At 51.0% G+C, this 14,666-nt stretch overlaps 2 protein-coding genes across 2 annotated transcripts in view; one reads left to right on the top strand and one right to left on the bottom strand.

Moving 5' to 3' along the window:
• The window catches only part of PC (pyruvate carboxylase), a 99,737-nt gene that overhangs the window by 29,043 nt on the left and 56,028 nt on the right, over positions 1 to 14,666 (bottom strand). The gene's annotated exons all lie outside the window — the stretch shown is intronic.
• Positions 3,430 to 14,491, top strand: LRFN4 (leucine rich repeat and fibronectin type III domain containing 4). The gene is made up of 3 exons (XM_007434280.4): positions 3,430 to 3,621; positions 10,742 to 12,148; positions 13,812 to 14,491. The coding sequence occupies exons 2-3, from the start codon at positions 10,770 to 10,772 to the stop codon at positions 14,485 to 14,487; spliced, it is 2,055 nt and encodes a 684-aa protein (XP_007434342.1). The 5' UTR covers positions 3,430 to 3,621; positions 10,742 to 10,769; the 3' UTR covers positions 14,488 to 14,491.

Genomic DNA, 14,666 nt, shown 5'->3' with positions numbered 1-14,666 from the left:
TCGTGTCTGGCCAACTAAGTTGGGCTTCCTGAACCACAGGACGATTTCTCCTCAAATCCCTGGGGCTGACCAGGACACCCCAACACTACCCTCAAGACTCTTCACTGCTTTGATGTTACCAAGCTCTTGAACCAGCACAAGAAATACACCAAAAAAAGAAATATCCATAAGAGAGACAATCCCAACTTCAAAAACTCAGGAAACAGGTAAATGTTGAAAAGTAACTAGCAAGCTGACTGGATTGGTGTGATTACTCACTTGATGCCTCATAGAAATGATGGCACAGAACATCGCCATCTTTTCAGAAATTGCTGAAATCTGGTCTGATAGAAGAAATTATGCAAAAACTCACCCAACCTGCCTAGCAGATTCACTAGAAGAGAAGTATTTCTGTGATAGAAACAAGACACCTACTTCCCCAAGAATGGCATGTATGTATACCTGAAGAGGCATTCTGTTATTATATTTATTATTTTCATTACGTTACACTTACTCTATGACCCGCCAAGGCTATTTCTGGGTCCTACCTGGAGCATCCATCCCCTGGATAAAGACTGGGCCCCTTTCGCTTATTCACAAGAGCACATTTGCTCAATGGACACAATACTTTGATCTCTATCCTCAAGCAAGGCTGATGCAAGACATCAAAACAAGCCAAGGTGAGAGCCATTCACAGAGTCAACGCTAAAAGATTAAAATAAAAAGACAGGTGCAGAACTCTTCCTAGAGGCCCCAAGGTTAAAATAATTGGGAAATTTTCTCTAGAGTCTACCCTTTTTAATATATTGCCAGAGAATGGGCACACAAAATCACCATGGAACCAAAACCTCACAGGAGAATCGAAGCTGTGCCTTCAGTGACCCCTCTAGGATGGATGGAAACCATCCAGCAAAGGTTAAAGGAAACCAGGCCAGCTGGGAAAAAATATTAATTTAAATTAAACTAACAAACCCAAGTTCACGTCTCAATTGTACCAAGCTAAGACATCAAGCTATTTGTTTACCTATTGACTATACTTTTATACCGCCACACTCCCTGAAGACTCTAACTTTCATACCAGGCAAGTAAGTCACCTATGGTTGGCCTGTCTTTAGTGGACGTGAGTTATCTGCTCACCCTCAAGCAGTGGCTATCTTCTAAGACTTCCTTCCTGGAGTGATGACCCTCTGCTCCAAGAATGTCATTCTTCAGGGCTGCCAAGGAGCCTCATATTCAGAGTGAGACATCACCGCCTGCCCCAAGACCTTTCTCTGTGGTTTTCTGGCTCCTGAACACCCAGGAGCTCACTTCACATTCATAACATCTGCCCATGTGACACCTGGTAGCCCCCAAGCTCTTGCTGGTTACCTGCCTGTACATTGGTTACTTGGTTGGGGTTTATTAGCTGGACCCTAATTCTCAGAAGGAGAGGGAGTCATTTGCAAGTTGCTTCAATCCTGCTTCTCATGATGGTTTACCACTGAGACTCTATCAGCCAGGCACTCTTCTGGCCCATCGAATCTTTCTGCAATCCTTCCTCAAGTATCTTAAACCTAACTCTAATTTTGACTTTTTAAACTGGGTTTGACCTAAAACTGGAGTCTGCAATTGAAGTTAATCTGACATGAGCCTGAAAGACAAACTTAAACGTTTTGCTTTACAAGCAGACTTTCTGAATAAACACAACTTTTATGCTCATTTCAGGTACAGCCTATCTGTAAGGGCAGAGCAGTCTCAGGACTTGATTCTTCCAGAGGGTCAATACCAAGACACTGGTCTGCATGCCTAAGTTGTCTGAAACAGAAAAATACAACCACCATTATTAGGGGCCAACGTTCTTCTTCCCCGCTGCTGCCCTACATCCCCTCTCCTGCCTTAGAACCAAAAGAGAGACTGCGCTGGTCCAGGACACCTTCCCCCTTAAGGGAAGCCTGCCTCCTAGCAACCATCACCCAGGGCAACAGGATGAAGATAACTTGGCTGCTCTCTCTCCTTCTACAATCCTGATTGGAGGGGGGTGGGGGGGAGATGTGTATAAATACTTGAAAATCTCCCAAATCAGAGATAACATCCAGTGAGCTCACTTTAAAAGGAGAAGGGTGAAACGTAATGTTCAATTTAATAATACAAATTTCCTTTCATAACACAAAGGGCCTTGGCTGGTGCCCCAGATTTCTGGAAGAGGGGAGAATTTTCCTCTTGAGCAGCTGCTCCATTAGTCTCTCTTCCCCAGCAACCCTGCGAAGGAGGGAGGGAAGCAAGCAAGGAAGGAAGCAAGGAAGGAGGGCCTTTTCAGCTCCTCCACCTGCCTCGCCCCAATCAGAGCTTGGGAAGGAGGCGGTGGCCGTGGCCGTCCACTGGAAGAAGAGCAGCTGCTGAGCCTCTGTCCACTCGCCCACCCAGGCAGTTAAGCCAGCCCCAGCAGGAAAGGCAGCAGCCGGGGTGGGGGGGGAGGCCAAACCAGGCTGGAGCTGGGAGAGCATGGATTGCAGGCGGCTGCTCGGTACCACCCCTCCTGCGCAGTGAAGCAGCAGAAAGGTTGGCAGAGACAAAGAGGATCCGCTCAGTGGCATCCTGGAGGGAGGCTGCCGAAGGGTCTGCAGCAGAAAGACCCCATTCCTGGGAAGCTGCTATTGCTTGACCTCTCAAAACCTCAAGCCTCTGCAGGAGGAATGCCAGGAATCCAGAGGTGGATCCTCTGGAAATGTTCAACCCCAAAGGCACAGAGGGACTGAAACCCAAGAAAAAACATCCTCTATTGTTTGACTCCAGGAATCCAGGAGAATGAAAGATCGGAATCTGAATCTCCCAAGGGAAAAACTTGGAGAATACTCTAGAGCCGAAAAAAGCTGGGCATCCAGAAGAGGTGACACGGTGGATTTACAGCAAGGAACCAGATTCTGGCAATTACAGGAGCCTGGATTCTTCAAGAGCTGAGGAATCTAGTAAAGAAACCAGGCCGTGCGACACCTGGAATGGGCCCGTTCTGGAGGTTTAGAACTCAAGACTGCAAGAAGAACTAGGCTCCCTCCCCAACAAGCTCCACTTTGGACCCAGTGGAATCCAGGAGTCCTGAGGGCTGAGAGGTCCAGAACGGACTGGGCATGCGTGGGCACTGGGGACCAGGGGCCCAAGAGAGCTGTGGGTTTTAGAAACCCAGTCTCCCTTGGGAGCGCCAGGAACCCAAAGACCCGAGAAGGGCCAGGGACTGGAAGCCTGAGAAAGTTTAGGCAGCCCAGGAACCTGATGGGTGAAGGAGCAAAGGACCCGCTGAGCCAGGATGCTCCGAGAGGGATCTCCCCTGGCACCGGGGCTTGAAAGAGGCTGGCATGGCTGCCTTCACTACGCCTGCCTGAACGCTGCAGCATTTCTGTTTTCTTCAGCTGGGGGAGGGGACAAAGGATGCTGCTCTGCCTGCGCGCTGGATGCCACCCCCAGCCACACCGAACTTCTGCTGGCAAGACAGCTGTGCTGGAGAGCACCAGGCGCCCCTCCATGGCACCCAGAGACTCAGCGGGAGCCCCGGGGCCACAATCTGGCCAGGAGACGCTGAGAAAGAGGCACAGAGACAGGTGACTCTGTGGTGGGGAACTGCTGGACTGCCACAGCTTGTCTCTGGGGCCCCAAGAGACCAAGGAGAAGGTAATCCACGCACGCATCTCATCTGGGCAGGAGATGTACAGCATGCATGCGGGGTCCAGATGCCTTCGGGGTGGGGGGGTGCAGAATGACCAACACTGCAGCATATTTTCTGGGCCATAGACAGAGAGGACTATTTAACTTGGAAGGGCAGACAAGCCTCTTTTAGCTAAGAAAGGTTCTGGAAAAAGAGCTATTTTTTTCCCCTTAACCTTCTGTTCTCTGCCCTTGACTCTTCCACTCCTTGGTACCCCCCCACCCCCACCAAAGAACAGTTGGGAAACTTGTGCTAGGACAGAAACAACAGGGTCTCCCACACACACACACTTCTCCTTGCTCCTTCGACCTCTGTCTCTATCTTGAATCCAGTCCTCCAAGGCTGGATCCATTTCTGCATCATCCTTCCTGCCTCCCAGCCATCCCTCCTTCCTCACCTCCACCTCCTGCCCCCCCCCCGCCATTGTATGCTCAGCAGTGGGGGCGGGGTTCATCCTGGTCCTGAGATGGGAGTGACTGAGGGAAGGGAAGGGAAGGGAAGGGACAACTCCGATGTCCCCCTTCTTTGATGCCTGAGACTTGCATCTGGGGAGATCGAGAAACTGAACCAGGGTTCAGGTCCACTGAACCAGGGTAGCCTGTTGCCATCCAGGGTCCCCTCCCGCAGCCTCGGTCCCAACACCTTCCTCTCTAGAATGGAGGGCCTGGTAAGGTGGGCTGCCACCTGCCTTGAGTGAATGCCTCCCAACGTTTCTCCAGGATCTCCCCGAGTCCCATTCCTGCCAAAACTTCCTCGCTATTGTTACAACCCTGGATTGCTTTGAGGTGGCTCCACAGGACCCTTCAGCCTCTCCCCCGACATCTCCTCCCCGCACCCAAGTACCGAAGAAAGACCAAAAACTGCCTCCTGTCGGGGCTCTCCCAGCCCTGAGGCACCTGCTTCCCTCTTAGATGCTCTTCATGGACCCTTCCAGATGATAGCAGCCCCCTCCCCATCAGCAGCCGGTATTCTGGGGGGGGATGTTATCAAGTCCTACCAATAGCTGCCTCCATGAATTTGGCTGCTCTCTACTTAGGTCCACATGTGTGCCTGGATAGAGAGAGATCAGATATTCAAGACCCCACAGGCTAAATCAGAAGTGTGCTGGACGACTAAGACATCACCCCCCTACACACAGAGCAGATTAACCCCCCAGTGCATCCCCTTCATTTTCCAAATGCACAGCAGAGCACCTACCAAATACACAGCACAGCACAGCCAGACATCTACAGCACAGCCTGAGCAAGCACACCTGGCATCTCCCAATGGCCCCTGGCAGGTTGGCAGGACACAGGAGCGCAAGGCCTATGGACGCCAGTGCCTTACGGTCTGGGTCCGTAAGCACAACCCAGATGCAGGCCAGATGCCAGAGATGGGCATGAGAAATCGTCAAGCCAGCAGCGAGCAGGAGCAGCGGATGGTTGAGGGAGAGGAGCAAAACCACGAGAGCTTTTATTCAGCGAGGGTTGGCTTCCAGTGGGGAAAGCCTGGAGGCATTTGAGCCGTCAGGAACCTTCAGATGACAGGCAGGAGAGCTCTGATGTCAGGGAGACAACCCAAAGGACGGGAGGAGCGCGCCAATTCTTGTATAGGTTAATTCTGGCCTGCAAACCTCCCCCGCTGCAGAGTTTGCCAGTGCCAACATGCCAGGGGCTAGTGGGAGAGGCCAGGTGTCCCAGGAAGCCCATCAAACACAGCCCACGGCAGCCTGGAGAGGGAGGGCTGCCACAGAAGCCAGAGATAATCTAGGCCACCAGAACAACAGAGGATTAAAAGCCATCCCGGCATCTTTGGTGCTTAATTCCATTGTCTGAGATGGGGGAAAACTGCTTTTCCCACATGATTCACTGCTATCCCAACCCTCCTTGCTTTGCCCGTTTTTAAGTTAAATTGGTTCAACTGCTGGAGAGGAACTCTTCCACCCCTCCGCATTTTTGCAGGGGGGGAACACTTTTGGGTACCTTTACTTGCTCTATAAGGTGGCCAGAACTATGCACAGCAATTCAAACTTGATTGCTCCAAAAACTGCCTGAAAGTATTGTCAGTGGTACTTCCAGTTCTTTTCCTAAAGGCCTTAGATGCAGAAGGTATCTTCTTCACGACAGCTCCGTCCTGAGTTATTGGTGCATCACTTCCACCCCAACCGGCACAGACCACAAACGCAAGTTCTGGACTCTGCACTGCACCTGCCCTTCTAACGGCCCCTCTTCGAGTCTGGAGCGAATGCCCCTTCGATTAGAGCAGCTGACAACGGGCACCATAAAACAGTAGCAATGTAACAACTATTAATGATCAAACCAGCCGATTAGTTAGTTATCAGTATTAAAAAAAACTTGCCGCTAAGAGCACACTGGACAGCAGGGAAATCACTAATTCCCTGAAGTCTCTGGAGGAGCCCCCAAGGGCTGCCCTCCTATATATTAGCAAGGAGGGAGCCATCCCACATTGGGGGCAGAATACTCCAGAAGGTGGGGGGCCACCAAGGAGAAGGCTCGTTTCTGTGCCCCCCCTCTTCCAAGAGTGTGGACGTGCAGCATCCCGTCTGCTGGTCTGAGTAGGAGGCAGAGCAGACAGTCTTAAAGGTACCCAGAAACACAGCTAGCACTTGAGTTGCACCAGAAACACTGGTAGTTAATCCAGCTCCTGCAATAAAGGTGTTAACACTGCTATAATGGCTTCTACCGATTAACAAGAGGGCAGCTGCACTTCGTACTGGCTGGAGTTTCCAAGGCTCTCAGAGATAGGTCTTCAAGAGCAGCCCCATACAGAACAAACTGAAATAATCCAAGTGTGAGGTGACAAAGGTGCGAATGACAGTTACTAGCGCAACCCTCTCCAAGAAGGGTTGCAGCTAACCATGGCTTCTTTCTGCTGCTCTAACAGGAACTACAAGTCCATGGGGACCCCCGGGTTGAGGACCACCTCCTTCTAGGGGAGTGCCGTCCCATCCAAGCCTAAAGGCGTCTTGCGACTGGAAGGCCATCCCATCTTAATCTGCTTCTCCCATCCAGGCATTGTATCAAGACTTCCACTCCATCTCTGCTCTGGGGAGCTTCTGGCAGAGATACATGCTGACAGATGACCTCTCCGGTGGCTTTACTCAGACGTTAACTACCATAGCGGGGAGGGATCTGAGTCCAAACAGCAACAGCCGAGGGCTTGGCTTCTCAATGAAGCTACCCACTTAGAAGAAGCGGGCCCCCTGCAGAATGCCCCTGACCCCAACCCCTGCAGGCAGCTTAGACCACTCCAGATGATCACACTGAAGGCCACCGAGGGATCCAGCTGACCAAGAGTGACCAGTGCAGTTTCAGTCCCAGGTCCAGGCCTGAAACCTGACTCAAAGTGATCCAGGGCTCTCCGTAATTGTTGCCTCACTACCTTCGCCAATAAAGCTGCCCATGTTGGCTGGATTAAGGGGTGGTCTCTTGAGGGCAGAGACGCTGTCTTTGCTGCCTCTTTTTATATTAACCATTCAAAATAGCTGGACACTTGTCATCACCCTTGCCCACCTCACTGTTCAACTCTGAACAGTTGTTGTTTTTTTAATGGTCTTTCAGAAATCTCAGGGCTTTATCCATTCCTGTCAGACTCTTCCCTTTCTCTCTGGCCCCAATTCTGATTACACAATAAAAAACAGGGTCAAGGCATTTCCTTCCCTCCTTGCTTCCTTCCTCCCTCCCTCATAACTTAATTCTACTGAAAAGGAACATATCCTTTTACCTGGAAAGCTGACACGTAAGGAAAATGGCCTGGTTAGGACCTTCCTCCACAATGTAGTGTTTTAATATGTGCAGGAAGAAGAGCTGTCAAACCACAAAGGTGATTTCATTTGTCTTAATGTTCTGTTTAAAACATCATCCTATTGAGCAGAAGGGCTTCACTACTGTTGGTTTTTTATTTTTGTTGTTGCTGTTGTTTTTGCTTTGTTTTGCTTTTTTGGATGCAGAATTGCAGGTTTTATTTATTTATCTTTTTGAAGGATATGAGGCCATGTCTACAGCATCGATTCCTTGTCTCAGACAAAGCCTGTTCTGTAAAATGAATGCAGATCACACCACACTAGTCTTCGAAAGCTTGAGATAAGGAGTCTGAAAACAGGTCTTTTATAAATAGAAGAGCGGCTATTTATTAAAAGACAAGGCTGCGGGCAGCACTTTGCCCCCGCCGTCAGCACCCCCTTCCAGCCAGCGTGACCGATGGCTGCCGAGAACTGAAGGCAGCCCCTGCGGCTGCCAGGCCCGGCTCTCCGGACGCCCCGGCCCATTACTCAGAAACCTCCTCGCAGCAGATGCAGCACAGCTAGCGAAGCGGCTTCGTGGCAGGCGAGGGAGGGGAGCCAGATGAACACGGAAGACCTGCCCGCTACAGGACGGACCTCAAGCCCCCCGCGTGGGGGTTCCTGCTCCAGGGTTGAACGAGGCGAGCGGCCATTTCCTCTTGGCTTGAAAAGGCAAGAAATTCGGCCGCTGCGCTCCTGGCCTTGAGGCCGGGAGGTATTTGCTCCGTATTTACGCAACAGCTCTGCGTAACCTGAGACCCGTGGGTTCCCATCTCACCGTTTAGGCCGCCAGCTATAACCCGGGTCTGGGCCCCGTCTTTTGCTGGACATCCCCGGCAAAAGGTTCACTGAACTCATCCAGTGAAGCAGAAGACGCTTCGTCTAGCCCAGTGTTTCTCAACCTTGGCAGCTCTCAGAGGGGTGGACTTCAACTCCCAGAATTCCCCAGCCAGCAAGGCTGGCTGGGGAATTCTGGGAATTGAAGTCCACCCCTCTGAGAGCTGCCAAGGTTGAGAAACACTGGGCTAGCCTCTGAGCTATCCCGCCCAGTTTTGAATCATCTCATGTACTAAGGGTGAACATCTAGGGCCTCGGGCGTAGCTGAACCTTACCAGATGACAACACAGCATCTCACAAAGGCTGAAAGAGAAACAGGAGGTGCTTTTCTTCTGGCCTAGACTATCTGGCCCAAGAACGGACTCCAGGCCTTGGGTCACCTTGGACGCTCTTGGCGGGCTGCAATCAAGTCACAACATTTAGTGCCTCTTCCCTAACCCCAAATAGCTACTAGTAAAACCCGATGATGAGATGGGGGGTATCCAAGGCAGCATTATTTTACCCATTCAACCACACATTGTACTAAGCCATGGTTTGTTTTAACTATGGTTTGTTGTACAAGCCAGTGGTCTGGATCACATAAGAGGCTAACCGCAAATTGGGGTGGGCAACACACAGACCACATGTTCAGCACAGTGGACAGTCTGCAGTTCCCAGACCTTCAGATTACGCTGCCCAAATTCAGCAATACAACTAACGAGGCTCCATTATGGCTTTACGAGTTATGTGAACCAGCCTATGATTTCACACACGCTACACCGAACAGGAGCTAAGCCCCAGTCACTTGGGATGGATTTCTGGAAGATTACATGGTCTACAACCCATTTTTGGGCCAACACTTAATTCTGAGTGGTGTGCTATGGCTGTACTCCACAAACTGAGTGTGGCTTCAATAAAAACTAATACAGATTTAATTTAATGTTATGTTAATTAGAATTATATTCACTCAACAAACTGGGTGTTGCTAAGATAAACACCAACTTTGATTTAATTTAATTTTAATTTAATTAATTAAATGCAGTCATAGGGCTATTCTCCACACAGTCAGTGATTTTGCCCTTCTGCCACATTAAGAATCACTGTTGCAGCAATTTTTAGAAGAACTCAGGGGGTGAGAGAGCAATGCGAGAGGCTGATTTTCTTTCCCGTCCTTGACGTCCATGAACTCGGGAAGCTGCCAAGCAGATTCCCAGAGGACTTTCCAAATGGAAGCGGGGAGAAATTTGATCCTGATCACATATTTGCTCCTTCCTGACATTCCACCAAGAAACAGAAATCCAGGTGAGAGGAGCAGATCAAAACAAGTTTGTCAATGAATCTAGAAATGCGATATGTTTTAAGGAGCATCTGGTTTTTCCCATCTTTCGGACGTTCCACCTTTCTCTCCTCACTCATGTTCTCATTCAGATTTTCTTCCTGATTCGGCTATTTCTTAATTATACATATTAGACACAAAGATGGTTGGATAAGAAAAAGGGCACTGAAATTCATAATTTGCGGGTAGACTTTTAAGTAGAAGTGGAAATGGCAAAGGCTGTGTTAAAGTAAGGTGAAAAATGTATGTCTGACAAATCATTTATAATTATATATAGTTTATGAATACTTCAATGAACAGGAGCCAACATGAGGTTGTCACAGATGACACAAAGCTGGAAGAGGTGGCTAATATTTTAGATGACAGAAGATTCAAAAAGATCTAGGCCAGTTTGAGCAGTGGGCTGAAATAAATAGGATGAAATTTAACAGGAAAAAATATAAACTTCTGCATATGGATAGGAAAAAAGAAAGGTACAAGTATAAGATGGGGAAAGCTGGCTTGGCAGTAGAATGTGGGAAATGGATCTGAGCCAGCTGTGTGACGCAGCTGCCAAAAAGGCAAATGCAATCTTGCAGTGCATTAAGTGGTACGCAGGGTCCAGATCACAGGAACTAATTGTTCCCCTCTCCTCTGCCTGGTCAGACCCCAGTAGGAATCCTGTGTCCAGTTCTGGGCATTCCAGTTCAAAAACGACAGTGACAAACCGGAGTTCAGAGACAGGCTACTAAGGTTCAGTTAAAAGATCTGGGCATGTTTAGCCTACAGAACAGATTACTGAGAGAAAACATGATTGAGCAACCTTCAAATATCTAAAAGGTTGTCATGCAGAAGAGGAAATAGACGTATTGCCTACTGCAGGACCAGAACTACTAGATAAAAATTGCAAGGAAGGAGGTTCAGACTAGATATCAGGAGAACTTCCTGACTGACAAGCTGAAAGTCTGTGAACAGGCTACTTCCAGAGATGGTCTAGCAGCCGGTTGGACTAGAAGACTGAGCGCACGAAATTCAAGCAAAGGTGTAGGAAGTACCAAGAAAGGCGGAAAGGATGTGTACTGCAGCTGTTAGAGTTAAACGGGCAAAGGTTACAAAGGAAGAGCCAGGTTCCGCATCCCTTACGCTCACCCGTCTGTTTTCCTCTCTCTGCCAGTTTTCCAGGGCCTGCAAAGGCAACTATCATGGAAAGGCTGCTCCTGATCCAGCTTCTGATGGTGGGGAGCACCTTAGCTCAGGTAGAGGCCTGCCCCTTTCACTGCGTCTGCCAAAACCTCTCTGACTCCCTCAGCACCCTCTGCGCTAACAAGGGACTCCTCTTCATTCCACCCAACATCGACCGACGGACGGTGGAGCTGCGCCTGGCTGACAATTTCATCCGGGTGGTGGAACCGCCAGACTTTCTGAACATGACGGGCCTTGTGGATCTTACCCTCTCACGCAACACCATCGACACCCTTCGCCCCTTTGCATTTGGGGACCTAGAGGGCCTCCGCTCGCTCCACCTGGACAGCAACCGGCTGACGGAGATCAGGGAGGAGGCTCTGCGCGGGATGCTGAACCTCCAGCACCTCATCCTAAATAATAACCAGCTGGTCAATATCTCTGGGGCTGCTTTTGATGACTTTTTGTTGACTCTGGAAGACCTGGATTTGTCCTACAACAACCTGCACAGTGTCCCTTGGGAAGGGATCCGGGGGATGCTCTGCCTTCACACACTGAACCTGGACCATAACTTGATTGACTTCATTATGGAAGGAACCTTTGATGAACTTTACAAGCTCTCACGCCTGGATATGACCTCCAATCGCCTTTCCACACTGCCCCCTGACCCGCTGTTTGCCCGCTCTCAGATTGGGGCCATCAGCCCAACTCCTTACACTGCCACCATCGTGCTCAGCTTTGGAGGAAATCCTTTGCATTGCAACTGTGAGTTGCTATGGCTGCGGCGTTTGGTGCGAGAGGATGACATGGAGACCTGTGCTTCCCCCCAACAAGTGGCTGGCCGGTATTTTTGGTCTGTGCCAGAGGAGGACTTCACCTGTGAGCCCCCTCTCATCACCCGGCACACCCACAAGCTCTGGATCTTGGAGGGCCAAAGGGCCACCCTGAGGTGTAGGGCCATTGGGGACCCCGAACCAGTCATCCACTGGGTCTCACCTGATGACAAAATCATCGCCAACTCCTCCAGGACCATGTCATTCCGCAACGGCACTCTTGACATCTTGGTGACCACCATCCGCGATGACGGAGCCTACACCTGCATTGCCATCAATGCTGCCGGGGAGTCGACAGCCACTGTGGACCTCAAAATCATCCCCTTGCCTCATCGAGGGAATGGCAGCATTACTGTGCTACAGCAGGATCCAGGCTCCTCTGACATTGCCACCTCAGCCAAGAGCTCTGCCAATGCCACCCAGGAGGCTTCCGACAAGAGAGTGGAGATCCTGGACGTGACTGCTACATCAGCACTGGTGCGTTGGGTGGCGGAGAAGTCAACCTACATGGCCTGGATGTATCAGATCCAGTACAACTGCACTGCAGACGATGCCCTTGTTTACAGGTAAGGGGGCTTCGGTATGGGGCATCAGGCTTCCCAGACAGGGCCTGGTCCTGAGACTGCTTCCCCTTGGCCTGTGGATGGACAGGCCAAGGGCTCTTAATTTCAGCCTCTCCTTCCTGAAGAAGTCTTGGCAATTAAGGTCCCTGGCTACTTCTACAGATTTCTCAGGACACAAAAGAACCTCCCCCTGATTACCTCTCAGCTGCTTGCTCAGCCAGGGGGCTCTCCCTCTGTGAACAGGGATGGAGGCAGAGGGATGGATGGCACAACAGCCATAGACCCGCTTTTCTCAATTTGCCCCTTTTCTCAGTTCTCACAAGACTTCAACCATGCACCAGTCAGACGAGATTTGTGATTCGTTAACCAGTTTGCGATGCAGTGTGTCATGCAAACTGAGTGGAGCGTACCAAAAAGCCAATTCTGCACAAGGCTCTGTGGTTGCTCCCCTGAAATAAAGAGTCACCAAAGAAGGGACGTGACCCTGAGTGAAATCAACCTCTTGAAGGCTTTGGCTCCACGTGGTAAAGAGCCAGGTCTAGTTTCTTAAGTGAGGCAGGGGAGGCATCCAGCGCTGAAGTTCAAGCCCAGGGATGATTCAGAAGTTTCAGAATGGAGGTGCTTCTGCAAAGTTTTCTGCCCATCTGCCTGGCAGGAGGTAGGGGAAGGATCCAAAAGAGGTGTATTTAAATAAACTTGGGTTAAACCGCAGAGACAGATTGCAGAATTAATTGTTCTAAGAGCAGAATCCTTAAGCACAATACAAAAAGCAAGCTCAAAGAAAAGGATTTTCCACAAGTGAATCTCTTTTCCAATGTCTCCATTTTGTAGGAATTTCTGACCTTAAAAATCGAAACCACAGAAAATGTGGTTCACCATAATCCATTTCCTGCTAACTCTGGCGACACACTGAGAATGGCTTCGCCACAAGTCCTGGGTCTAAATAAATCATCTGCCCTTCCTAGAGGAAGCTCAGGTTGGCCTCCAACCAAAGAGGCAGCCAGGCTCTGCCCTGGGCTCTCCTGGCCCTGAGGTTTGGGGAGCCTCCTCCCTCCCTCCCTCGCGTCCCAGTCCTCTGTCTCCCCACAACTTGACTCGCTCTTCCAGCAGTGGCGTCTCATCGTCCTTCTCTCCAGGGAATCGCGGGGACCAACCAGGACCAGGGAAACAAATGAAATGCTCAGCAGGGGGGTGGGAGGGTGGGGAGAGAGCTTCTGCTTCTTCAGGGTCTTTTTGCCGATATACTAATCTAGGAGTGACAGTGCTCAAGAAGGAGATGAAACTTCACTGGTTTCAAGAAGGACTGAAAGATCTGCAGAGTATATGACAACAGCTCTTGGTTTTAAGGCGTAACATTTTATAGCAAGTGTTATCTTCTTCCTCGTGCACTGTTAACTGTGTTGCAAGATTAACCTGGACTTCCCTGGTCTCACAGTGACTCCAAGAAAGTGCAGCGGAAAGAGTAATAGGCCGTTAGTGTGCAGATAAGCTGCTCTGCATATCGGAAGGCGGGGTGGGGCGGAAAGGCCCACGGCCAGGCCAGGTGGCCTTTGCCCCTTCATTGGTCTTCCTAGAGAGGAGGACGTGAGTCTCCAGGCTGGAGGAGGGGATGGGTGGGTGGGTGGCCTCAGATGCTTATCACCGTTCCCCTCTTTTTCACCTGCAGAATTATCCCCGCCAGCAGCCAGCACTTCATCCTCAAGCATCTTGTGCCCAGCATGGATTACGACCTGTGCGTTTTAGCCATCTTTGACGACCTGGCCACATCTCTGGCAGCCACCCACCTGCTGGGCTGTGCCCAGTTTACCACACAGGAAGCCTACCCAGACTGCCATTCGCTGCACGTCCACTTCCTGGGGGGGGCCCTGACGGTGACAGTAGGAGGCATCATTGTGGCTTCCTTGCTGGTCTTCACAGGAGTCATGATGGTGAAGTACAAGGTCTGCGGCAGCGTTCACGGGAGCCTGCCCAGGGTCAACAACGTGCACTCACAGACCAACAGTGGACACCCAAACGGCTCTCTCCCCCAGCGGACACCCCCCAGGGAGTGCCAGCAGGGGTGGGCCAAGGCGGGGGCACCCGAGGCTCCTGAGCATCGGACGGGAGGAACTGCCCGGAGGCCCCAGGCCTCGGCCAAAGCCAGACGCAGCAATTCCTTGGACATGGGAGATGCCTCCTCCAGCTCTTGCTACAACTACGCCAAGCGCCTGAGCTTCATGTGGGCCAAGCGCAGCCAGTCGGTCCACGGGAGGCTGGTGCCGTGCACGCCCACCGAAGACAGCACCAGCAAAAGGCCCGGGCCCTTCCTCAACGTGGAGCGGTTGGAGGAGAGCGTGGTATAGCCGTAGCTGGGCGCCTGCGAGTCGGGGAGGACCTACTCCTAAAGCGCCTGGGACAGCAACCCCACGTGGGGGCCCAAGGAGGGCGGGAGCAGTGGAAGAGGCGGCAGAGGCCACAGATTGCGGTCCCAGATGCCGGCCTTGGTGGAGCAGGCAGCCAAGCCTTTGGTGTAGAGCCCGGC

This window comes from Python bivittatus, unplaced genomic scaffold (assembly GCF_059951505.1).
Source record: "Python bivittatus isolate LINGU-HERP-01145 unplaced genomic scaffold, Pbiv_v1 ctg000720_np1212, whole genome shotgun sequence".
NCBI classification, from domain to species: domain Eukaryota; kingdom Metazoa; phylum Chordata; class Lepidosauria; order Squamata; family Pythonidae; genus Python; species Python bivittatus.
The sequence above is the reverse complement of the archived record's forward strand: the minus strand, read 5'-3'. Positions and strand labels throughout refer to the sequence as shown.